This window comes from Aristolochia californica, unplaced genomic scaffold (assembly GCF_029961685.1).
Source record: "Aristolochia californica isolate CCGP_79_NKW_82.1479 unplaced genomic scaffold, dmAriCali1.0.hap1 SCAF_1, whole genome shotgun sequence".
Lineage (NCBI taxonomy): Eukaryota > Viridiplantae > Streptophyta > Magnoliopsida > Piperales > Aristolochiaceae > Aristolochia > Aristolochia californica.
The window spans coordinates 58,499,458-58,525,538 of NW_027181770.1; the positions used below are offsets into that span (position 1 = coordinate 58,499,458).

Sequence of the window (26,081 nt, forward strand, 5' to 3'; positions counted from 1 at the left end):
TATTTTATTTAGTACCCAATTACTTGTTTTACCATTTAATAATTTGGTTTAAATAAAAGATATAATATAATAAAATATTAAATAAATTATGTTACACCCGTCGGATCATGGCTCTCTCATTGAAAGAAGATTTTTGGGGTAAGAGCATATCTTTTCCGTTATTTTTGCTACCCAATCAGTATTCAATGCCATGCATGCAAGACTCCCCACTCTCCACTTCCCTCGGAAGTGGGTGCACTGAACCACCCAGGCCTCGTCTCCTTTCTGCTTCAGAAGAGCTTCAAGGTGCGTTTCTTTATCCATTTCATCTACCTTCTCCATTCCCTTTTTTCTCTTTTCTAACATCTTCGTCGATTGACTCTGAACCTGTTGGTTCAATCCTGAAATACTGATTTGTTACCATGCGGTGATCAGACTTCCTGAGTTGTACTTTGGCCTTATGGGAAACTGTCTCAAGCAGCGGAAACTACAAATCAAGTCACAATGCACTCATGACCAAGTCACCGCTGCTCAACGTTCAGGTACCTCCAGAAGGATATTCAAACTTATGAAATCCAGATTTCTTCTGTTGCTTTTCTAATTAAATTTAGAGTTTTAATGGGTCCAACTGAAAAAAACAAAATCATGGTTTGGTTGAACAGACTCTGCACATGTAAACTATATTGATGCATCATCACCTGAGCTCTCAGTCTTTGACCTTGAAAAGCTCGAAAGTGCCACAGGAAGCTTCTCTGATGATCACTGCGTGGGGAGAGGTTCCTTTGGACCCGTCTACAGTGGCTTCATAGAGAGTATTGAAGATGATGGAGCAAGCCCTGCCGCTGTTTTGCCTGTTGCAGTTAAGAAGATCAACCACTGTGTGTTTCCAGGATTTGCTGAACTATTGGTATGGATGACCATTCCGTTTTCCAAACTTGGGATGGAATTCTTTTCATTCTTGACGCATTTGGGTCACATTTAAACCTAAAAGGGCATCATTTTAAGTATTTCAAAGAGCAACTTCTTTCCTGTTTATGCATAGAATTTGTAAAAAGTTTTTTATCTCCTCGTGGAAATATACTTCTTAGGTTTCCACTAAGACACCAGAGATGGGTTAGGTTTGGTAAGCCATTTTCACTAAAAGTTTGTTTTACCAGAGAATCCAAATCATATCCTATATCATTTTTGTGCTAATTGATGTTATATTTTACATGGCTATTGGGCAGGTTGGTTTGAACAATGTAACCGGGTTTTCTCATCCTAATCTTGCCAGGCTTATTGGGTACTGTTCCGAGAGTGATCAGCATCTCATAGTCTCTGAATATCTTAGCAAGGGTAGTCTAGACGATCACCTCTATAGAAGTGAGTACTATCCTAATGTCTGGAAATAGATTTTCTTTGAATGTTGATTAGACATACACACGGCACCCTATTCCTCTGGACAGACTTGAATCCAAGCCCTTTGCACCTATACACCTGAAATCTCCACATGTGAACATTGTGTCAGAGGCCTGATCCACATGTCTGGAAGCAGATTCATTCTCAGAAATTGAAGAAATTAAATAATCTACAAAGTATGCACTTTCACCATGCTGCAACACTAACACTAATCGTGTTGGATTATTACCATATATCTATCAATCAGAATCAGTTACTTCAACACTCCACAGAGGCCTGTAACTTCTCTTAGGAAAGGTTTAGTGGCTGCTGTATTTTGAGTTGCTTATTCAATTAGTTATTTAAATGCAATTTGATGTCGTTGGTTTGATCCTAAACCGGGTTATGAACTGTCATTCTTCTAATTTGCATATGTTTTTTTTATTAACTTAAGGACCTGAATTTTCTTCAGTGGACAAGAAAAGTATAGAATTTCAGATTACTGTATTCGTCGTTCTTATCGGATGCCCATCATTCATGCAGAGAGCAGCACCTATGAGAGTCTTACATGGGGAGTGAGAATACAAATTGCCCTCGGAGCTGCTAATGCTCTAGCTTTTCTTCACAGTCAACAACCTCCAGTGACCTACATGAATCTCAAGTCATCCAACATTCTTCTTAGCCATGTAAGTTCCCCTGTACTAACAACAAATTCCTGTAATCAAGTGCCATTCCTTGATTACTGGCTAGAGATATAAATTGGGGAATGATTCTAAACTTGTATCTCATTTTCCCTGCAGGAATATGGGGCAAAACTTTCAATTTTCGGACTGGTAATGGGAAGGCACAGTTACATTGTTGGCAGCAGAGCATCTGACTATGGAAAAAGAGGTAACAGAGATTAATTGAAAAAATGCTTGCATCAATATAGTTCATTCATCTGTAGTTCTGCTTCTTGAGTTAGGATGTATGCCCCACACATACAAGTGGATAGAATCAATCACCAACAGAGCTTAAACTTTTCATTTCCACAACCCATAATGTCCTTGATCTTATTCCTGGACTATTGTCGCTGGTTCTCTTTGTAAGGCATATCAAACGCAAACAAGAGCGATGTGTACAACTTTGGCATCATTCTTCTACAAATTTTAACTGGTCGAGAAGTTCTAGACAAGGAGAAAAAAAAAGGGGAGCAATCACTTGTGGAATGGGCAATGCCATATTTGATAGAGAAAAGGAAAATGCTGCAGATTATGGATAATAGGATAGGAGGCCAGAACTCAAAGAGATGCGCCTACATGGTCGCCATGCTTGCTTTTTATTGCCTTCTAAATGAAGAGGATCACAGGCCTCACATGAATGCAGTGGTGAGGGTACTTGAAATGGCAGTTTGCATGATTAAGTTGCGGGAGGATCACCAGATTGACATGCAGATAACAACCGTGGCCGATTCGCTTGAAAGTTCTCTTCGACCCTCCCTTGATTGAAATCCAGAGGCCCCAAGGTGAATGAAAAAAATCTTCAAAAATATGTACATATCCGTAGGGTCTTAATATGTATTTTTTAAGCTTTTTTTCTTCACATTTGAATTCAAGATGAAAGCACAAATAATTAGACGTTACAGATTACAAACACAGAAATTTTTACATACTGGTTTCTCGCTCTATCTTTCATTTCTGTCGACGACCCAACCTTTTGAATCGTCTTTCTGCAGATTGCATCAGAAATCACAAAGTTTTCTTTTAGTTTTTGAGTATTCTTGAGTGTTCTTTATTCTCATGTTGTTAACTTGATGATATATATGATAAAAATTGTCCTACTAAAGGTGGTACTTTTACCTTCACATGGAAAGCTTTCTTGACTGCATCAAGATTTAAAAACTCGGGCAACTTTACATAAAACTCAGACAGCTCTTTCAGCGACCGAGTTTTACAGATTCTGCAAATTCTACACAATTTTCTACATAACCGAATCGACTCGGGCGAGTCCGAGCGATTTGAACCAAATTTCATAACTTTGCCTGGTATCCTTCCCGGACGAAACGTTGTCTGGAAGTTGTACCGGATCAACGTCCGAATTGGGTCCGGCAACAGCCAACGCCGGAATTCTTCCCCTTCCTGGGATCGCCTCGGTGATGGCTGGCCTCGAAAATGCGTGGCGGGAACGCTGTCGACGGCGGAGGGAAGTTCCGCAGCCCGTCAGAGCTGCATCCAGAGGAAGAGAACAAGATAGAAATGGGAACAGCTAAGGACGAGAAAACAATAAACAAGAGGACCAAGGTCTGAAAACAAGAAAGAAACAGAAGACTAAGAAAAGGACCAAGGTCGGAACACAATAAAGAGACAGAAGAGGAAAGAATAGAAGAAAGACATCCGAGATAGAGACACGGAAAAGGAAAAAAAAAAAAAAAACAGAGCATCGCGGCTCTGCAATGCAGCGAGAAGAGCAAAAAGAAATTAGAAAGTGAGAAAGACAGGAAGAAAGAAGAGATGAAGTGGATTAAATCCTTCATGGCTTTCCCTAAGACACGTAAGATTAAATTGATCGATCTCGACTCTCGACTGAAAATAAATCTTTTTATAAGATCGTTCTACCATTTCTCTTAGTTTATCTCTTACAAAGGGGCCATCACCCTCTCCTTAACACTATTTACGACAACGGAATGTCTTTGTTCCCTCTTCATACCCCTGTCTCGATTATTGTTGACTCCCGCAGTAACTCTTTCCTCTGCTTGTGGGAGACCCATAGTCCTCTCTTCATCATCTTCTGCTTGCTGATCTTTTTCAAACTGAAACACTTCTTCCCGCTGCCGTTTCCCTTCTTGATCCGCATCTTCTTGTTCTTGGTCGAAGGTTCAGTACCCCTATCTTCTGCTCCTCCTCCGTCGACTTTAATTTCCTCCCCAGAGATGGGCTCTTGAACTTTCTTTTCTTCATCGCCACTCTCTGATCGGTCGCCCTCGTTATCGTCTTCCTCCTTCACCTGGAGTGCTTCTTCTTCTTCTTCTCCACCGTAGATAACACTCCAACTGTGAGGCGCGTAAGGTCGATAGATATGGGAAAGCAGATAAACCTTGAAACCTTCTCTCTCGACGGTCACGTACTGTCCGTTACCGTAATCAAAGAAATCAGAAACGGCTTTAGAAATGCCCTCAAAGTCTGCATCCATGGTGTCCGGCACCGGCACCTCCAAGCAGCAAGATTGGAGCTGTGTGTCCAGAAAAGAAGATCAAAGGAACCCCGGAAACTCTGAACTGAAATCTTCGTGGATGAATGAAACAGTGAGTTCATCTGGGGTCTTCTTAAATAGAGAAATCGGAGTGAAGGAAATTTGCCAGGAGGATTCAGATTCATTAGAGTCCTTCAACCACTGAAATTTCTAAATCAGCGTCGGGTAAAGCTTCCCAGGAGGTTGAAACTTAGTTTGACTATTATACCCATTCAGTTAAACTAAACATGGAAACTTTACGAGGTCTGTTTTGCCAATAAACGAGTCCAAATCAGCGTCTAAGTAGAAACTTACTTTATTTATTTAAGTGGAAACTTACTTTATTCAAGTAGAAACTCCTGGTTTTCGCTCCATTCTTGCTCCTCGCTGGTGTGCTTATAAATTTGGTCTTCTTCTTCCTTGTCGTCGGGGAAGTGAGTAGTTCGGTTTGACTCTTTTCGAAGGTGATGATGTTAGCAGTTCTTTTTACCTCTTCTCGTTTGGGTTATTTCTTGTACTAATGGTTCAATTAACTTCTGAGCTATCTAATTCGAGGTTTCATTTGTTTCCTGATTTTTTTATTTTCATTCACTCCATCGGGTTCTGTGAACAGGGGAGCTTTGGAGTACTATGTTTGGTGCTTGGATTGCTATATGAGATTTTTTTTCTTGTCTCAGTGTTTTAGGAGTTCGTCTTTTTGTCCTTGAATTCGTATTTGTATATTGTTTGTGCCACTGATTGGGGTCTGATTCTCAGGACTTTAGCTATGTCTAAATTTTCATTTTTGGGCAAAGTCGTCCATTTGTTAGCTCCCCAGGGTTAAAAGTTTTTTCCAAGTTTATGACTATGCAACTGTTTCTGGAGGACTTATGATTTGGTAACCCCCCCCCCCCCCCCCCCCGCCGCATGATACTTAGGGATTTTCTGTATCAGAAATGAATTTAAAATAGGCTTCGTTTTTCTTCTTGGATTTACCTCTTGACTCCAACTTACTTAAAAACTTTTGGATGTTTCCTAGCATAAACTTAAATAGGTTTATTTTTGTATTTATATCTCAATCTTTACCATTAAGTTAGGTTTTTTTTTGTTCATCGTCTTTTTTATCTTTCTTACAGATACAAAGATTCCACGAGGTTATTTCAATGGAGGTGAACTTGCCTAAAAATATTTCACTAGAAATTCTTTCTCGTCTGCCCAAGAAATCACTACTCAAGTGTGAAGTTGTGTCAAAAGAGTGGCAGAAACTGATCAAGAAAGTTGGTTCTTTCCCTGCCAAACTTATTGACTATGGTTTCGTCTATCTTGAATACCGCGGTAGTGCCTTAACACCCCAATGTATGTTCTACCGCTTGGATGACAAAGGAGCACTCACGCTCCAAGACTCCTTCGTCTTCCTTACGCCTGGCAATGTCTGGAACATGGGTTCATGCTATGGCGTTATCTTCTACTGCAAGCAAGCCCACAAGGATGTAAACTACAGTTATCATCTCTACAACCCTCTTACCAAGCATCTCACCCATCTACCTCCTCTTCCTCCTTTCAGTATGGCACATGACCCCTTTCCTACTGCTATGGGTTTAGCATTCGGTCCCATTAGCAGTCACTACAAATTGATCGTCACATACTTGCACCTTTCCCGTGGAGCAAACAGAACACGCTCTGGAGGTCTCAAAGTTGCTATCTTCGATTCTGAAACCAGAGAATGGAAGACAAAGCCAGCTAATTTTTTTGATGATTCTTTTCAACACCTTTGGGACCTTAGTCGTTCCGGCTTTCTATTGCGTGCCTCTTCCATGTATAGCAATGGGAATATATACTGGCTTCAGCCATCATACTCAGTGATGTTCTGTGTGAAGACAGAGACTTTCCGAAATCTCAGCTTGCCTTGGACTCGGTCCTTTTATTGTGGACTCATCTGGGAATCTGAGGGGCGCATCCACTACAGCCAGATTTGTGTCATCCATGGCCTTTGCATATGGGTTCTTGAGGAGGAAATTGGAATTACCGGGATAGGAGAACGTATGTGGAAGAAAATCCATAGTGTGCCGAAGGCAACATTGAATTTGAAGCTTGCTGAAATAATTAGACCAGCCTATTGATGCCCATCCGTCACTCGACTGAGTACTTTCAATGAACATCTTCAGATCCTCTATCTCCAGACAAGTGAAGGTCCTGTTCATTACAACATCTCAAGGAAAACGATGACCGTCGTCCTCCCTCTTAATTCACACGAGGACTTGATAACTGTGCTGCCGTTCACATACAAGAACTTTAACTTACCAGACATTGAGGCTGATAAACCAGAATCTGCAACTAAGAGAGCACCAAAAAAAAGACGTGCTGAAGAGGTGTCCGATGTGCCGATGAGGCTTTGAGAATGACAAGAAGCAGATCCAATAGAATAAGAAGCTGAAGCTGAAGCATAAACTTGGTTATTCTTGTATCATCTAAGTTGCTATTTCTGTTTTTTTTTTTTTTCTTGCTTCAGAAAGAGGAAAATTGCTTTAAATGCTATTATTCGTTATAAGATTCTTCTACTTAAAGTGTATGTATCTGAATTGTCTAAATTTTCAGCAAATCTAAGCTGCTTATAATGTTAGATTAATTTCGTATCTTCCTTATAGATTGCATGCACTGTTGTCTTCCTTCTTCCCTGAATCTACTTACTTTTAGAGGTTCATATAGTGCTGGTTTTCTTGGTTAACTACCACTGAAGAGGTGTCCGATTTGGCTATGAGAATAACTGGAAGTCAATCCAATAGAAGCACCTGAAGCTTAAACTTGCTTAGTCTTTTATCTACGTTGTCAAGTAATTAAACTACCTAAGTCTGCAACTCTTGCCATCTTGGGTGAGTTTTTCTTTGTCAGAGTAGATAGACAAAAAAAAATAGAAACTTTGAGTCTGCCGTATTGACTAGGCAAATTGGGCATGAGGAAGTTTAATGCTTCTCTCTTTTGATTGTAAAGGACTAGGCTGCATTTGAAAAAAAGAGGGAGTCAGATAAAGTTTTCTCTCTCATTTCTCTCTCTCTCTCTCTCTTTGTTCTTTCTCCTCTAAATTTATAACTTTTTTTAAAGAAAATTGTAACACCTAACAGGGAAAATAGCTTGGTTTCACTATTTATTTTCTCTTCACATTTCTCTTATACCAGCCAATGGATAATAACTTTCCATCTTTGTTTTCTTTTTTTCTCCTTCAATTTTTGTGCAACCACACAAAGCCTACAGGCATCTCCATGATTTGCTCAAAATGACTTATAAGAACAAGTTGTCATACTAAAATCCAGAGATATGATAAGCCAGGAAAACTACTTCTGATTATGGACTGAAAATTAGTTGTTTGAGAAGTCAATCAAAGTTCCAAGATGGAATTCCAATCAACATCTGAATACTTCTTTCCTTTTGCATGCTTCAACTAAGTTGCACATTCACAGCTTCTTGCCCAAGTTAAAATCGTGTACCTTCTCTTTTTTCTAATAAGCCATTTTTAATGCTAATTACACATGCACACTGCACCGATTCCAGGTGAGACATGGAACCCATAAACTTGTACTAGAAACCTTCATATGCGAGCATTGAACCAGAGGCCAAATCCACTTTTCGTCTAGAGAAAGATTAACGATTTTATGTTTGTTTCGGTTGCCAGTAAAAATTCTTCAATAAACTATGAGAATTTGATATATGCCAAAAAAAGAAAGAATTCTGTAAGATTAGAAAGCCAAAACATTCTGTAATTGAAGTTGAAGCAACAAAACCAGTTTATCTATTCTCTTTCTGTTATCGTATATATATATATAAAATAGCTTAAGTGGGGAGGGGCATTATTGTAATTTTTTTAGGGTTATCATTTACGGGACTATATGAGAGAAAGGGGAAGAAATCGGGATTGAAACCTCTCTGCCTCTTGGTGTAATATTGATTTTCTGGAAATACATTTACATGGTATCAGAGCTTAATTCGTAGGAATTTTTTCAGAGCTTTGTTTGGCTCCATCTAAGTTGCATTTGGAAATCATCAGAGAGTACTCCTTCGACATTTTTGGTGCTTTCAAAGGTGGGTTATCTTTCCCCTCTTTCTCAGTTCGTCGGTTCTAGGTTCGTCTTCTGTAGTGGATTTCAGAGGTTTCTGTGCACATTCTTGGTTTGTCTGAGTTCTTTGTGGCTTTCGTTTGCAGAGGAGACTCGTTCCCTGTTGCAGAGGATTTCGTGGGCTTTCGGTGGTTCTGTCCAGAGAGGTTTCTTCTCACATTTTTCATTCCGTTGGATTTCATTTTTAGGGGAGCCTCGTTCCCGTTTGTAGAGGATTTCGTGGGGATTTTCATTCCGTAGGGGTTCCGTTTGCAGAGAGGTTGAATTTCGTTGGATTTCTGTTGGATTTTGTTGTTGCCGTTTGGATTTTATCATCTGGATTTCATCATGTCATCTGAAAGGTTAGACTGGTTCCCTTACGTTTCACGGGTAAAAATTACACTGCCAGGGGATTTCAGTTTCGTTTATTTGTTATGAGAAAAGAGTTATGGGGTCATATAGATGGGAGTGATCCCGCACCTCGCAAGACTGAGGCTTTGTCCAAGTGGAAAGTCAAGGATGTTTGGGTCATGACCTGGATCCTTGGCTCCGTTGAGCCTCACTTTGTTCTCAATATGAGGCCTTATAAAAATGTCGTTGAGATATGGAATTACCTCAACAAGGTTTACCATCAAGACAACACGGCTCGGCGTTTGCAATTGGAGTATGATATGGCTAATTTCACACAAGTAAGTCTCTCCATTGAGGAATATTTTTCTGGTTTTCAAAATCTTTGGGCTAACTATTCAGACATTGTTGATGCTAATGTTCTCGTTGCCGCTTTCTCTGTTGTTCAAGCAGTGCATGAAACAAGCAAAAGAGATCAATTCTTGATGAAGCTCTGTTCTGATTTTGAAATTGCACGTTCTAATCTGATGAATTATCGTCATGTACCATCTCTAGATGCTTGTTTCAGTGAACTTCTTCGTGAGGAGTATATCCTCTCCTCAGCATCTCCATATTGTTGCAGTTTGACACATCATCCGCTATCTTTGAGGTTCTCCTACTCGTGGGTTATTCTTTCCTACAACCTCATCTCTTCAACTTATTGCTTATGGTGATGCTGATTGGGTTGGGTGTTCGGATACATGTCGATCTACTACGGGTTGGTGTTTGTTTTTAGGTGATGCTTTAATTTCTTGGAGATGTAAGAAACAAGATCGTGTTTCTAAATCCTCTACTTAGGTCGAGTATCGTGCCATGTCTACTACTTGTTCTGAGATTGACTGACTACGTGGTCTTATTGTGGAGCTTGAGTTTCTTCAGACTACTTCTACCCCTTTTCATGCTGATAATACTAGTGCTATTCAGATTGCCACCAATCCCGTTTTCCATGAATACACCAAGCATATTGAGGTTGATTGTCATTCTATCCAAGATACCTTGGAGAGTCGGGTGATATCTCTTCCTTATATTTCTTCAGATCTTTAAGTGGCCGATGTCTTCACCAAAACAATGACTTGACAACGGCATCAATTTTTGGTTGGCAAATTGTTGCTGGTTGACTTACCAGCATCCATTTGAGGGGGATGTTATCGTACATACATATATAAAATAGCTTAAGTGGGGGGGGGGGGGGGTGTGCATTATTGTAATTTTTTTAGGGTTATCATTTACGGGAATATATGAGAGAAAGGGGAAGAAATTGGGATTGAAACCTCTCTGTCTCTCAGTGTAATATTGATTTTCTGGAAATATATTGACACTTTCACCCTTGAACTGAACAGTAAGTCCAAAAAACACCTTTCAGACACCAAGAAGATTGAATTCTGAGGATATATGATGCTAACACTAATACATTTGAGATCACCTTTATTCTCAATCTTGGAAATAGCATACAAAGTAAATGACTCGGATTATGATTTTCTCTCTGCCTTCAGGCAGCGAATAGCTACTGCAAATGATCAAATGAGCTCATCTAAAAACAAGACATATAGTCATTGAAATGCACAAGTGCAATATCCATTAATGCAGTCCTATTGATCTAGTCATGTTTTTGGCATTATGACAACTGTTATTTTTGTATCTATGCTTTTGGATATTTATTGTGAAATAACTTTTTTTAAGGCAAATGACATTGAGTATACACACTCTTACTGTTACTGAAATTTGTGAATAGAAAAAGCAAGGAACAATTTGAAACTATTAATTCTGCTTAGTTGAACCTTTCAATTATCATATACACTGGCCTAAAACTTTGAATCAACCCACAGGAAATTTTGTCATGTGATCAGCAGTATATCTTGGGTCTCTGAAGCTGGTAACTGACCTTTATGACTGTCAAAGAAGTTAATGAACTTCTACTTTAGGAATTGAGAGAAACTCCTTGTTACTAGGAACACTAACTATGTTATTATGTTCTACAAATATCTGATTGAGCTTTTCAACTATGTAGGAACTATATTCTTAAATTCATGACCTGCATTTCTTTAAAATGATAAAATTTTTATGCTTATTTCTTGCAGGAAGGTGTGAACATTTTGGCTGTTAATTATGGTTTTATCGACGGGGGCTAAAATTTGTAAGTCAAATGCATGAATTATGTTGCATCTATACCTGAAATTCTAGTGCCACCAATTTGTATGGAGAATAGGAAGAGAAAGACACTGTGGAGAAACACATGGGCCTATTTTTCCAATATTATCCTTGTGATTGGTAGACCACTGATTCAATTCAAAATTGCAGCCAACAAAATGTGGGCTTTTAACTCATACAGTCCTGAAGAATGGTGATCAGGCACCAAGGTAACAATTTTGAACTATCTTTTCTTTGTGTTTTTAGCAATAATTGTGGCTGATATTTATTTATTTATTTTTGCCATCTGGAGTCTATTGATAATGACTGCTGTGCAATCATGTGCCAAAGGTTATTCTGAAAAGTGAGAAGAAAACTGTCCTTTAAGAATGCCACGGCACATGAAAGCTAATAACAATATAATTCAAACATAAATGGTGTTATGAGAAAAATTAAAATGTTCCTTACCAATGTTTTCTTATCTGTACTTCATTTTTGACAAAATTGTGGGATTCAGTTTTGTATCTGATTTCACATCACTCGAATTGGATTGGTGGCTTCTGTTGCTTGACTGTTTTCCTGGAAATAGTTCATTAATCTGACTTTTAAGTAGGAATCCACTTGGATCACTTGATTCTGCACTTGATTCTGCAGGAATCAGCTTGATGCTGAAGTGATTATCCAATTTGATCAGATTCTACGAACTATAAAGATCTATATTTGCTCCCAACCTAGTGAAGATGCTGAAATGAGATTATCCCCACCCACAATAAATAAATAAATAAATAGAGGTATGAAATTTATTTTAATGATTTTCACCACTAATTTTGCAATATTCCCACTCAATAAGCTTGTTTACATTCAGCTACCAACATTTTTTAAGGCTCCTGTCCAGTTTTTATGGAGGAACTTCTCGGTGGGGAGGATGGAGAAGGTGAAGGAGTCAAGCCTCTAGAAAGGTCATTCTGCTCTAAATATGTGAGTACTTTTATACTGTTAATGTTTCTTGTGTTCCTGCCTACTGAAATTTATCTATCTGATTTATTTGTCTGTATTTTCTGATTCTAATATATGGAAAACCTTTAAAACGATCTTTCTATCTTTCCTTTTTTCTTTGGGTAATATATTTTAGTGGATGTAAATGATCTCGCTTGGACTTATTGTCATGAATGCCTTCACCCAAGCAATGAACAATGAAGAGCCGGCTGGGCAACAAGGATCCCAGCAGCAGCAGGCCGTAGCACGACCCCCAAATCCAGCTGTCTGAAGGAGATAATAGGTTTAAGTCTTAACTGAGGTTTTCTTTTCTTGAGAGGTGATTGTGTCTAATTTATCATAAACATTCACGAATTTGATTTTCATTAGAAGATTACTAAGTACATAATTTGGTGATGAAAGTGTACATATTGTGAATCAACTGCCTAGTTTCTACAAGTGATTTGGCTGCCAGCAATTGAAGAGCAAGGACAAGTTGATGACTAGAAAGATTTATTTATCCTTCTCTACTTGCAGACTCTGTTAAAGCCTAAAATTGAACTGCATGCCTTTTTTGCAAGATCTCATTCACATAAAATTTTTTTTTTTGGAGAATGGCATCATGTAATGGTGGAAAGACACAAGAAACTTGTTATTAACAGTTGCAATGAGTTATTATTTTAAGAAACTTGTTTGAACATGTGAACTTACAAGTTTGTGCCATTTCTCTCTGCAGGTCATTTGAAATTTGCAGTTAGTTTCTCAATCTTCTCAGGAAATCGTGTTCCTTGCTCTCTCCACTTAACAATATTTTAAGAAACTTTTTAGAGAATGGCATCATGTAAGGTGGAAACCTGCATTCAGCAGTGAGCATCAGACTCGCTGACCCTGATTTTTTTGTTTCTCCATAACCCTGTTGAACATCTTATAAAAAAACCATTACGTCAGAAAAGTGGCAGCAGCAAGAAGCTGTGGCACTGGGAAGGTTATTAATTTCAAATGATGTATGGTTTTCAGACTCACTGAGTTGATGACTCAGTCAGGTCAATTCAGATTCAAGAAGGGGTGGGTCAGTGGTTAGACTCAATCCTGTATCCTAGGTGAATCACCTCCCTCTCACCAGAATCTGTCTACTAGACTCATAAATACGGATCTAACTCGGGCAATCTAACCTGGTTCCAAATGTCTGCTAAATAAAACCCTGGTTATACAACTTACAACAGCCAAAAGGAAACCAGCAAAAACCACCTTCCCAGGAAAAGATGTCAATAAAGAATCAATTACTTTTTTCTTTAAGCAGCAAGTCCAACATTTTAATTTTGACTAAAATACTGCGAGTGACATTCAAATAACCAAATATTTTGAGCAGTTTATTGTTTCAAGACCCTTGAGAAATCAACATTGATGACACTGCACTGCCATTTTCAATACCTATTCACTGCTCATCAATGAATCTGCCATTTTTTTGCCTTTTTTTTTGTTGGGGGTGGAATCAGGAATCCACCCATATTTGCGAGTCATCCATTTGAAGTTGTCGGGACGCCCGAATTTTTTTCTTCTTCTCTCGTTCTCATCTTCGCATTCTCTTCTCCCTTCTCCCTTCTCGGCTTCTTTGTCTTCACAGTCTCTTCTCCCTTCTTTGCCTTCACACTCCTTTCTCCCTTCTTGTCTCTCTTCTCCCTCTATCTTCTCCCTCTCGCTGCTCTCCTCCTCTCGGCCTTCCTCTCTCTCTCTTGAACTCGTTCTCCCTCTCGGCTTCCCTTTCCCTTTTCCCTAACGCTGCTCTCATTTCCCTAAAAATCCTCTCGATTTCCTTGGTTTCCCTCATTTCAGTTTCGTTTTCCTTCGATTTTCCTTGATTTTCCCATTGGTAACCTTTTGCATTAAATATGCTCCATAATTAAAAGAGGCGATCTAAAGGCGTTATTCCTGTGGAAGCCAACCATGAAATATCAAAAGAACAAGAAAACAAACTATCTCCTTGGCCTAAAAGGTGCAAGGGGCATAAGAAAATAGTCACTGCCTGCTCCTCTCCCTTTTCTATGATTCAACCATATTTCTCTTGCGAACCGTGTTAATATAATGTCTTGCCCTCCAATATATATATCATCAACTTCAAGTTCCATCAAGTAAGAAGACCACTTCTTTTCCTTCTCAGGCTCAACCAACTTCTTCGTCCCACTACGATGAGCTTGCCCTGGGACCTCGATCGTGCTCAAAGGAGGTGACATTCAAGATTTAGGTGGGAATCCTGATTCAGCTAGAGCTGGTTCAAATGAATGATTTGCTTCATTTACTAGAACCCGTGGTGCACTAACCCCCATAGTCATTGAAATGCAATATCCATTAATGCGGTCCTCTAGATCTAGTCATATTTTTCTAGATTAAAAAATAAAACTGGCATGGCATTAAGACACTTGAGCAAAAGTTGAAAGAACCCATCTGGAATTCTTGATACTCATAAATTTTGGTAATTGCATGAACATAGAAGGAGCATTATAGGAGAATTTCACGCCTCATATAATTTTTTTTAATAATCGCAGAAAAGAGGAACTACAAATGCCCTTACAGTCCGCATACATGGCGTCCGGCACCTCCAAGCAGCAAGATTGGAGTTGTGTCCAGAAAAGAAGACCAAAGGAACCCCAGAAACTCTGAACTGAAATCTTGGTGGATGAATGAAACAGTGAGTTCATCTGGGGTCTTCTTAAATAGAGAAATCGGAGTGAAGGAAATTTCGCAACGAGGATTGAGATTCATTAGTCCTTCAACCACTGAAATTTCTAAATCAGCGTCGGGTAAAGCTTCCCAACGAGGATTCAGATTAAGAGTCCTTCAACCACTGAAATTTCTAAATCAGCGTCGGGTAAAGTTTGACTATTATACCCATTCAGTTAAACTAAACATGGACACTTTACGAGGTCTGTTTTGCCAATAAACGATTCCAAATCAGCGTCTAAGTAGAAATTCCTGGCTTTCGCTCCATTCTTGCTCCTCGCTGGTGTGCTTATAAATTTGGTCTTCTTCTTCCTTGTCGTCGTCGAGGAAGTGAGTAGTTCAGTTTGTCTCTTTTCGAAGGTGATGATGTTAGCAGTTCTGTTAACCTCTTCTCGTTTGGGTTATTTCTAGTACTAATGGTTCAATCAACTTCTGAGCTATTTAATTCGAGGTTTCTTTTGTTTCCTGATTTTCTTTTAATTATTTTCATTCACTCCATCGGGTTCTGTGAACAGGGGAGCTTTGGAGTACGATGTGGATGTTTCCTAGCAAAAACTTAAATAGGTTATTTTTTGTATTTATATCTCAATTTTTACCATTATTTTTTTCTTTCTTACAAATTAAGAGATTCCTCGAGGTTATTATAATGGAGGTGAACTTGCCTGAAGACATCTCACAAGAAATTCTTTCTCGTCTACCCAAGAAATCACTACTCAAGTGTGAAGTTGTGTTAAAAGAGTGGCAGAAACTAATTAAGAAAGTTGGTTCTTTCAGTGATTAACTTATTGACTACAGTTTCGTCTATCTCGAATACCACATATAGGCCTTTACACGCAAATATATGTTCTATCGCTTGGATGACAAAGGAGCACTCCAAGACTCCCTTTTCTTCCCTACACATGACAAAGTCTGGAACATTGGTTCATGTGATGGCATCATCTTCTACTGCAAGCAAACCCGCATGGATGTAAAGTTCAGTTATCATCTCTACAACCCTGTTACCAAGCATCTCACCCATCTTCCTCCTCTCCCTCCTTTCATTATGACTCATCACCCATTTCCTACTGCTATGGGTTTAGCACTCGGTCCCAATAACAATCACTACAAATTAATCGTCACATACTTGCGTGTTTCCAGAGGAGTGAACAAAACACGCTTTGGAGGTCTCAAAGTTGCCATCTTCGATTATGAAACCAGAGAATGGAAGACAAAATCAATCAAGTTTTCTGATGATTCTTTTTGAGACCTTTGGAACCTTAGTCGTTCTGGTTTTCTTTTACGTGCCTCTTCTATGTATTGCAATGGGAATTTATACTAGCTTCAACTATCATACTTGGTGATGTTCTGTGTGAAGACGGGGTATTTCCGATTTCTCAACTTGCCTTGCACTCGATCCGATTATCGAGGACTCATTTGGGAATCAGAGGGGCACATCAACTACTGCCAGATTTCTGTCACCCAAGGTCTTTGCATCTAGGTTCTTGAGGAGGGAATTGGAATTATCGGGACAGGAAAACATAAGTGGAAGAAAATCCACAATGTGCCGAAGGCAACATTGAATTTGAAGCTTGCTAAAATAATTAGACCAGCCTATCGATGCCCAACCGTCACTCGGCTAAGTACTTTCAATGAGCATCTTCAAATCCTTTGTCTCCAAACAAGCGAAAGTCCTGTTTATTACGGCATATCACGGAAAACGATGACCGTTGTCCCCCATCCTAATTCACACAATAATGTCATAGGTGTGCTATCGTTCACGTACAAGAACTTTAACTTACCGGACATTGAGGTTGATAAACCAGAATCTGCAACAAAGAGAGCACAAAGTAAAAGACGTGTTGAAGAGGTGTTTGATGTGCCTATGAGAATGACAAGAAGTCGATCCAATAGAAGAAGCAATTGAAGCATAAACTTGGTTATTCTTGTATCATCTAAGTTGTTATTTCTGTTTTTTTAATTTTTTTAATTTCCCCCTTTAGATCAAGGAAAAATGCTTTAAATGCTATTATTCGTTATAGGATTCTTCTACTTAAAGTGTATGTATCTGAATTGTCTAAATTTTCAGCAAATCTAATATGCTTATAATGTTAGATTAATTTCGTATCATCCTTATTGATTGCATGCACTGTTACCTTCCTTCTTCCCTGAATCTACTTACTTTTCGTAGAGTGTTGGTTTTCTTGGTTAACTACTACTGTATAACCTTTACTTACAAAACTTACAGAAGATAATTTTTTCACCCTTTTTTTTTCTTTTTTGTGGGTTAACTCTTATTAAAAAAAAAAAAAAATTTCTCATCAGATCCTACAACCGATGGCAAACAACTGTCATGCAAGAAAAGTCTCCATCTACGATCTACTTACCCATGTCATCTAGCTTCTTCTGGATGGTAACAACACTGGCTTCCAAAGGCCAGAATATCGTCTGCTTGTTACTGTCCAAAGAAGTGAGATTAAAATAGCTAACCATCACTTTCATAACAAAAGTTATGTCGTTGGCACTCTTCCTCATCACGCCCTTTTCGACCAAGCTCTTTGCAAGCCAAAACCCTAAAATTATTTTCATGTCCAAATTGTAAATTTCTATCCATAAAAGATTTTGCCATTAGAGCCATCTTCCCAACTAAACGTTCAACCAAGAACATCTTAGTTATCTGTGAACTCTTGATATACAACACATCTGCATCTTGTCCTACAAATGAATCTAGAATCGTATGGGGAAAAACTTCACCAACAGGAACTATATTGTCATCAATTAACCACGAATTATATCCAAGTTTTAAACTCTTTCCAATACAATATACCTTCACTAAAATCTCTTGGATTGCTCCCATATTTGTTGCTTCAAAGCCCTTGAACTTGAGCCTGTTAAGATAATCAAACATTAACTCTGTTTTAACCACAAAATGTCTCTGTCTTGCAAGGTCATGCAAGAACTTGGAGCGAGCGCCCATTAGAATATAGTTTCGAACATTAAGCCTCTGAAAATGGCAAAGCAGATTCCTTGCAATTGGCTCAGGGGTTCTATACAAAGTGATAAACAAGATCGTTCTTTGTTCTGACAGAGAATTCAAAATAGATTCAAATTCCATGAAGCTCTGTATGACCCTGTTCGGAATTACTTCACTGAAGCAAAAGTCATACCATTTCAAACCTTTTAGTGGATGCATCTCCCAAAGGTCGAAATCCAGAGAAGCTCCATCCAATAGCTCCGAATCAGGACCAACAATGCGCCCATAATTAACCCTAGAATCCCTATGGGAGACACTGAGCACCCTTTGTTGTGGAAAGTTGTTGTAGATGTTAAAAGTATCCACAAGATTGGATAAATTTGATGAACCAATGTGTCCAAATCCTCTCACCCATCTTCCTCCTCTCCCTCCTTTCAGAATGGCTCATCACCCATTTCCTACTGCTGTGGGTTTAGCACTCGGTCCCAATAACAATCACTACAAATTGATCGTCACATACTTGCGTGTTTCCAGAGGAGTAAACAAAACACACTATAGAGGTCTCAAAGTTGTCATCTTCGATTCTAAAACCAGAGAATGGAAGACAAAGCCAACGAAGTTTTCTGATGATTCTTTTCGAGAACTTTGGAACCTTAGTCGTTTTGGTTTTCTTTTATGTGTCTCTTATATGTATTGCAATGGAAATTTATACTGGCTTCAACCATCATACTTGGTGATGTTCTATGTGAAGACGGGGACTTTTCGATTTCTCAACTTGCCTTGGACTCAGTTCGATTATCGAGGACTCATCTGGGAATCAGAGGGGCACATCAACTATTACCAGATTTCTATCACCCATGGCCTTTGCATCTGGGTTCTTGAGGAGGGTATTGGAATTACTGGGACATGAGAACGTATGTGGTGGAAAATTCATAGTGTGCCGAACACAACATTGAATTTGAAATTTGCTGAAATAATTAAACCAACCTATCCATGCCCATTCATCACTCGGGTGTGTGCTTTCAATGAGCATCTTCAAATCCTTTGTCTCCAAACAAGCGAAGGTCCTATTTATTACGACATATCACGAAAAACAATGACCATTGTCCCACATCCTAATTCACACAATAACGTCATAGGTGTGCTACCGTTCACCTACATGAACTTTAACTTACCAGACATTGAGGTTGATAAACCAAAATCTGCAACAAAGAGAGCACCAAGAAAAAGACATGTTGAAGAGGTGTTTGATGTGCCTATGAGAATGACAAGAAGTAGATCCAATAGAAGAAGAAGTTGAAGCATAAATTTGGTTATTCTTGTATCATCTAAGTTGTTATTTTTGTTTTTTTAATTTTCCCATTTAGAACGAGGAAAAGTGTTTTAAATGCTATTATTCGTTATAGGATTCTTCTACTTAAAAGTGTATGTAACTGAATTGTCTAAATTTTCAGCAAATCTAAGTTGCTTATAATGTTAGATTAATTTCGTATTTTCCTTATTGATTGCATGCATTGTTATCTTCCTTTCTTCCTTGAATCTACTTACTTTTTATTGAATGTTGGTTTTCTTGGTTAACTACTATTGTATAACCTTTACTTACAAAACTTACAGAAAATAACTTTTTCTCCCTTTCTTTTTTCTTTTCTATGGGTAAACTCTTATTCAAAAAAAAAAAAAGAGAGAGAGAATTTTCTTGTTCTAATAAAAGTGAAAATTCTCATCAGATCCTACAACAGATGGCAAACAACTCTCGTGAAAGAAAAGTCTCCATCTATGATCCACTTACCCATGCCATCTAGCTTCTTCGTCTGCTTGTTACTGTCCATAGAAGTGAGATTAAAATAGCTACCCTTCACTTTCATAACAAAGGTAATGTCATTGACACTTTTTTTCATTATGCCCTTTTCGACCAAGCTCTGTGCAACCAAAACCCTAAAATTATTTTCAAGTCCAAATTGCAAATTTCTATTCTTAAAAGATTTTGCCATCAGAGTTATATTCCCAACAAAACTTTCAACCGAGAACATCTTAGTTATCTGTGAACTCTTGATATACAACACATCTGCATGTTACCCTACAAATGAATTAGGAGTCGTCTGGCAAAAAACTTCACCAAGAAGAACCATATTGCCATCAATTAGCCACAAATTATATCCAAGTTCTAAACTCTTTCCAATACAATATGCCTTCACTAGAATCTCTTGGATTGCTCCCATATTTGTGGCTTCAAAGCCCTTGAACTTGAGCTTGTTAAGATCATCAAACAGTAATTCCGTTTCAACCACAGAATGTCCCTGTCTTGCAAGGTCATGCAGGAACTTGGAGTGAGCGCCCATTAGAATATAATTTCGAACATTAAGTCTCTCAAAATGGCAAAGAAGATTCCTTGCAATTGGCTCAAGGGTTCTATACAAAGTGATAAACAGGATCGTTCTTTGTTCTGACAGCGAACTCAAAACAGATACAAATTCCATAAAGCTCCGTATGACCTTGTTCTAAATTACTTCACTAACGCAGAAGTCATACCATTTCAAACCTTTTAGTGGGTGCATCTCTGAAAAGTCGAAATCCATAGCAGTTCCATCTAGTAGCTCCGAATCAGGACCAAATGTGCGCCCATAATTAACCCGAGAATCCCCGTGGGAGACACGCAAAATAGTCTCTCCATCGGTCATCACCATGACTTAGGACTCAAAAAGTAATATTCAAGCAGTATATCCTAATAATCAAAAACAATGTTTTTTACCTCTATCCATAACATAAGCCATTAGAAACATCATGCATCATGTTTTACCCTTCCAATTATGGAAAAGCAGAATGATCCCCCACAAGAAGTACGATAGCCAGCAATTACAACAATTGTCAAAGTTCTTTTTCACAAATCTATTTGTTGGTCATTATATGATTTCATAACATTCGTAACTAACTACTGTCACGTTGCACATGTTTGGGATCACAAATCACATGCATTTACAACAATAACTTGCAAGCTAAGTATTTAGTATTATCATCATGAATAACTCGAGCCTCATGCAACAGTGACATTGATGACAGCATGAGTATTCCAATATTTGACTTCATGTTTTGCTTGTTCATTTACTAGGATTCTCCCTTCTACTTTTCCCTCACCTCTCATTCGATGGTCAGTATAACTTTGTCTTGATTTTGACATTTAAAATGTTTTAAGCAAAACTGTATAAAATAGCCATTGTAACACCATCTAGGAGTTTTTTTCCTTCATTTTCAGGTGGTCATGTATTCTAACATATCAAGGCAAAAGAAAGCTTGTTCTTCTACCTTTGAATAAAAATAGAGAACTATGCACTGGGAGACCATAGATATAGTACTTCAAAGTTCTACAGACAAATGGCTTGGCTGAAAACATATCTTTACCTAAGTTGATATAGTTGCAAACATGGTAATACCATCCTTGATATGACATAAAAACCAACTCACCCACATAAAATAATATGGAATTATAAATCAAGCTTTCATTGGCTCCAAATCATCAGAAGAATCTGATAATGAAGCCACAAAGATGCAGAGATAACAAGAAAATTCCACAATGCCAGTTAAGAGCACCGACTCTCAATTTAACATTCTTAGTAGGATAGAGATTCTGTGATGTTACCAAGTTCTAAAACTTCTTTGTGCTTTTAAACTTGTGAGCTAAAAACTTGGAATTTATTTAGATTATATAATGGAAAAAAGAAATTTGATGTATCTAGAAAAATTACTGCAGAACCTTCCTGGACTTTCTAGAACAGAAGACCGCCGTGAAGGTTCCATCATCCAAACGAAACTTCTGGACTGACGTCGCATCCCCTTCAAATACAACAGAAAATCTCCTCCTCTTCGCCCAGCAACTACAAACAACAATCCCAACTCACCAATCAAGAACTTTCTTTCTAGCGTCCTCAGCGAAATCCGTCCATGGAAACTCCCTTCTTCGAGTTCCCCGCCTTCAGAAATCCCTACTACGATGCCCGTCGTCCGCGTTACTACCGTTCCCCGGCCCCTCATTCAGGCGGCCTCTTTTCCCCCAATACCCAACCGAAGGTCGTTTCCATTCCCGTTCGCTTCGTCGGCACGGAGAAGTCGAGATCGGTCGCCGCTGTGAAGATTCAGAAAGTGTTCAGGGGATTTCTGGTGAGAAGAGCTGTGAAGAAAGTGTTAACAATAGCAGCCGAGGTCGCGGAGGTTGAGCGGCGGGTGGCAGGGAAGGAGACGGCGGAGATGGTGCGGAGAGAGGAGAAGGAGCGGCTGCGTTTGAACGAGATGTTGATGGGTTTGCTCTTTCGGTTGGATTCTATAAGTGGGTTTGATTCAGGGGTGAGGGATTGCCGGAAGAGGGTGATTAGGAGGGTGATTGCTTTGCAGGAGAGAGTGGACGCAATTGCCGCTGGTGACATGGTGGAAGATGAAGAGAGAACGGATTGCGAGAAGTGTTCCGGGAGAAGGGGAGAAGATACTGATTCTTTGACCGATCAAGCTGCAGTAGATGGAAATCAAGGCGCGATGGTGGAAAGCGATGCTGTGTATCAATCGCAATCTTCTGAAATGTCTGTTGGAGACCGTGAATCCACTCCCTCAAATTTTACCCCAGTAACCGCAACTCTGGCCACCGAGAAACCCCTCGAATCCCAGACTGAAATCGTATCAGCCCCGGCGTTCCATGAAGCTTATCCTAATCCTGTCCAAAGTACAGTGGTGCGTTATTGTGACGAATCCACTGTGGAGCCAACGGACGAAACCCTGGGATCAGTTCCAGAAAACTACCAAAGCTCCATCGAAGAAGACAAAGAGATTGAACTTGAAAGAGGCGGCGAGAATGACCAGAGCCCCATCAAGGATGACAAAGAGGGGGAAGACCAACGAGGGGCCGTTGTCCCATGTGTAGCGTCAGAGTCGAACCCTCCGGAGAGGAGTGTAAACATGAATTGTGAAGACTATAAAGGCGTGATGGAGAAAATGGTCGAAGAGAACTTGAAGCTGCAAAGACTAGTTGCGGATCTCTGCGAGAAGAATGTACTGGAGACCCGCTTGATGAACTCTCTGTCGCAGAGAGTGGAGCAGCTGGAGAGAGTACTGGCCAAGAAGAAGAAGAAGAAGAAGAAGAGGAGGCAAGCCACTGGGTCTGTAGATGATCTCAGAAAGTGTGGGAAGAAACTGTGAAATTGTTCAATTTTTATCTTTTGTTAAAAATAAAATTTTGACATTGTCACCAATTTCATTGTTAATTTTTGAACGTACTACCTTAAGAAATTTCCACCATAAATGATACGTGGCCAAGCTGAAAACATCCAAATGACATTAATATAGAAGTCTCCCTCACGCATGCAAAGAGCAAGCAATCAGGTATACTCATTTCTCAATTGGTAATCTGGCTTGCTTATCCAGAACTCTGGAGCATCCTGTGCATGAAACACTCTGGATTATAGCTTTTCCACAGAGAGTGATACAAAGGGTAGGATGGAAAGAGAGAGGGAGAGAGATTCACCTTCATTATACCAGCAAGAACATGGCCAGAGTCAATAACAAGACCAATCAACAATCCTGCCAAAGAATTCAACAAGGTAATAATTGGGTATTAATATAATCATAATAACAATAAAGAAGGCTGACATGTTGAGAAGATGTATGCATCTGAAGTCTTTTGAGAGGACCAATCATCCAACAGCAAAGATGCAAATGGATAGAAGACATCAGAAACAAGCGGCATTTGGACCACAGGTTGCATCTTTTTAGATCAACATGCAAAAACTTCGTTTCAGTTTATAATTAGTGCAATAGGAGTCTAACACAAATATTCAATTCTAACGGACCATTTCGAGTGCAACCACTCAAAATCAGGTCAATCTTGATTGTACTAGGAATTTTTTACATTCCACCACTCAAGTACGTCCCTAGAGTACTCTAGAATTTTCGAATGCATCCAGAGAAAGAGAAGAAGATAGAAATGTAAACAGCAAGGACGAGAAAAACAAACAGAAGAAAGAAATTGGAAATAAATCTTTTTATTAGATTGGAATATACACTCCTAGTTTCTCTACGTTCTAGCGTTTCTCTTAGTTTATCTCTTACAAAGAGGCCATCATCCTCTCCTTAACACTATTTACTGTTAAGATTTACTTTAAGATTTATTTCCTTAAAGAGAAATTATGTAAATATTCTGTAAATCCGGTGATTATGTAATCATGTTAATCACTCATAAGTCTTCCATGTATATTCTGTAAAACGGCTATTTAAGCCGACGATGTGAATGAGAAATCACAATTGAATGTGAATTATTATTTTTAAGTTAGTATCAGAGCAGGAGATCATCTCCTTCTCCTTCTTGTCGCCGAAGAGCAGAGCGAAAGCTCTGTTCCGTAGTCGTAGCCGAAGAACCGTAATCTAAACTTTGTTTCGCCGCGAAACAGAGTTGTTCGGAAGCTCCGCAGGCCGCCGCTGATGATCTTCTACCAGAAAGCTTCGTCAAGACGTTCCGCAGGCCTCCGACGACCGTATCCGAGCTACTGCTCGGCCTTTCCATCCGAAAGCTTCGCCGACCGACGACTCGCTGCGAAACAGAATTGTTCGGACGTTCCGCAGGCCGTCGACGATCGTAGCCGAGCCACTGCTCGGACCTCAGCAGACCTTCACTGACGACGGTCTTCCAGAAAATCGTCAGCCCAGCTGACGCCGGCGAAGGGGAAGAGACCACTGTCGAGAAAAAAAATTTCGTCGTCTCGACGAAGAAGAAGAGGTACAGTAAAAAAAAAAAAAATCGTTTTTTGAACTTAGGTCTGTTAATTTAATTTTTTGCCGAGCGGACGGACCATCAGCCCAGCTAAGCGAAGCGGACCAGTCCAAATCAGTTTACGGACCGGACCAGACCAGGCAGATTTTTTGAAAGCAAACCGGACCATACTGAATCGGTTTACGGACCGGACTGGACCAATATTTTTTTAAAAAGCGAACCAGACCAGACCGAATCACTCTACGGACCTTCTTTTCATCATGTCGAAGGAATTAGCACCGATTATTCATGTGCAATCTGAAAACTCTGGTTTTACAACCAGTGTTACTCTTACCGAAGTCAACTATGATGTATGGTCCCAGATCATGGAGATGCAAATTGCGGGACGAGAAAAGCTCGAATATATTATGGGGAAAACACCATTCCCACATGAAACGGATACCTCCTATGCGAAATGGTATGCTGAAAATCAAAAAGTCAAGGGGTGGTTGTTAACCTCTATGTCACCAGATATTATGAAGCGCTATATTCGGCTACGTACCGCACACGAAATATGGAGTGCTCTGGAAAAGGCTTTCTATGATGGGTCAGATGAATCACAATTATTTTCATTAAATCAGAGAGTTTTCTCTACCAAACAGACTGGTCGTCCTTTATCAACATATTATGGTGATTTGGTGGAAATCTTTCAAGCTCATATGTCGGCCAGTTACTGGGGTGAAGCTATCACAACTGCAGCTTACCTTATCAATCGAATACCCTCGAGTGTGTTACAATTTAAGACTCCCTTGAGTGTTCTTCATAAAACCATAAGTTCACCTGCTGTGCCGAATCTGCCACCTAAAGTTTTTGGGTGTGCAGCCTTTGTTCACCTCCATAAGTCATTGAGACATAAATTAGAACCCCGAGCTCTCAAGTGTGTTTTTGTTGGTTATGCTCAACATCAAAAAGGTTATCGTTGTTATCATCCTCCCTCTCGAAAATTGTATGTCACTCTTGATGTGGTATTTCACGAAGAAAATATGTATTATTCTACTCCCGAGTCTTCAATACAGGGGGAGAACATGATTGAATTGAAGAATCTTTATCATCAATTGGATATCTTGGATACTACAAGTGGTCAATATTCTGATTACAGCTGTGGACATCAAAATGATACAAATCAACATGATTCACAGGATGGAGAAAGACAAGACCAGATGGAAGTGATGCAACCAGAGTCTCAACCGCCATCTTCCCCCCTTCATAATGTACAAATGGATCAATTGCCTTCTGAGTCCGAGTCCATGTCTGAACCTCAGGTAAGTTCCGAAACTCAACTAAGAGTGCTACCTCATCGAACCACGAGAGGAAAACCTAGAGTCAATTATGAACCTCTTCTCACCTCTAAATCTCAGTATCCCATGCATAATTTTGTGTCTTATCATAGATTGTCAAAGGCAAATGAAGTATTTGTGAATCAATTATCTGCTATATCTATTCCTAATAGTGTGCAGGAAGCCTTGAAAGATCCTAAATGGAAAGAAGCCATGAATGAAGAAATGAGGTC

At 39.3% G+C, this 26,081-nt stretch overlaps 2 protein-coding genes and 2 long non-coding RNA genes across 4 annotated transcripts; all 4 read left to right on the forward strand.

The window, feature by feature from the left end:
• Window positions 1-112: 112 nt before the first annotated feature.
• Window positions 113-2,965, forward strand: LOC137963355 (probable serine/threonine-protein kinase PBL11). The gene is made up of 7 exons (XM_068810490.1): window positions 113-285; window positions 415-521; window positions 642-886; window positions 1,206-1,341; window positions 1,900-2,042; window positions 2,157-2,247; window positions 2,446-2,965. The coding sequence occupies exons 2-7, from the start codon at window positions 440-442 to the stop codon at window positions 2,841-2,843; spliced, it is 1,095 nt and encodes a 364-aa protein (XP_068666591.1). The 5' UTR covers window positions 113-285; window positions 415-439; the 3' UTR covers window positions 2,844-2,965.
• An 8,135-nt stretch (window positions 2,966-11,100) lies between these two features.
• Window positions 11,101-11,902, forward strand: LOC137963371 (uncharacterized). The gene is made up of 3 exons (XR_011115198.1): window positions 11,101-11,151; window positions 11,316-11,374; window positions 11,799-11,902. It is a non-coding gene; the product is annotated as an uncharacterized lncRNA (long non-coding RNA).
• A 135-nt stretch (window positions 11,903-12,037) lies between these two features.
• LOC137963365 (uncharacterized) lies at window positions 12,038-13,057 on the forward strand. Its single transcript, XR_011115197.1, has 3 exons — window positions 12,038-12,122; window positions 12,277-12,423; window positions 12,856-13,057. It is a non-coding gene; the product is annotated as an uncharacterized lncRNA (long non-coding RNA).
• An 8,666-nt stretch (window positions 13,058-21,723) lies between these two features.
• LOC137949437 (BAG family molecular chaperone regulator 6-like) lies at window positions 21,724-22,965 on the forward strand. Its single transcript, XM_068795494.1, has one exon. It carries the CDS (start codon window positions 21,724-21,726, stop codon window positions 22,963-22,965), a length of 1,242 nt encoding a protein of 413 aa, XP_068651595.1.
• The last annotated feature ends 3,116 nt before the right edge of the window (window positions 22,966-26,081 follow it).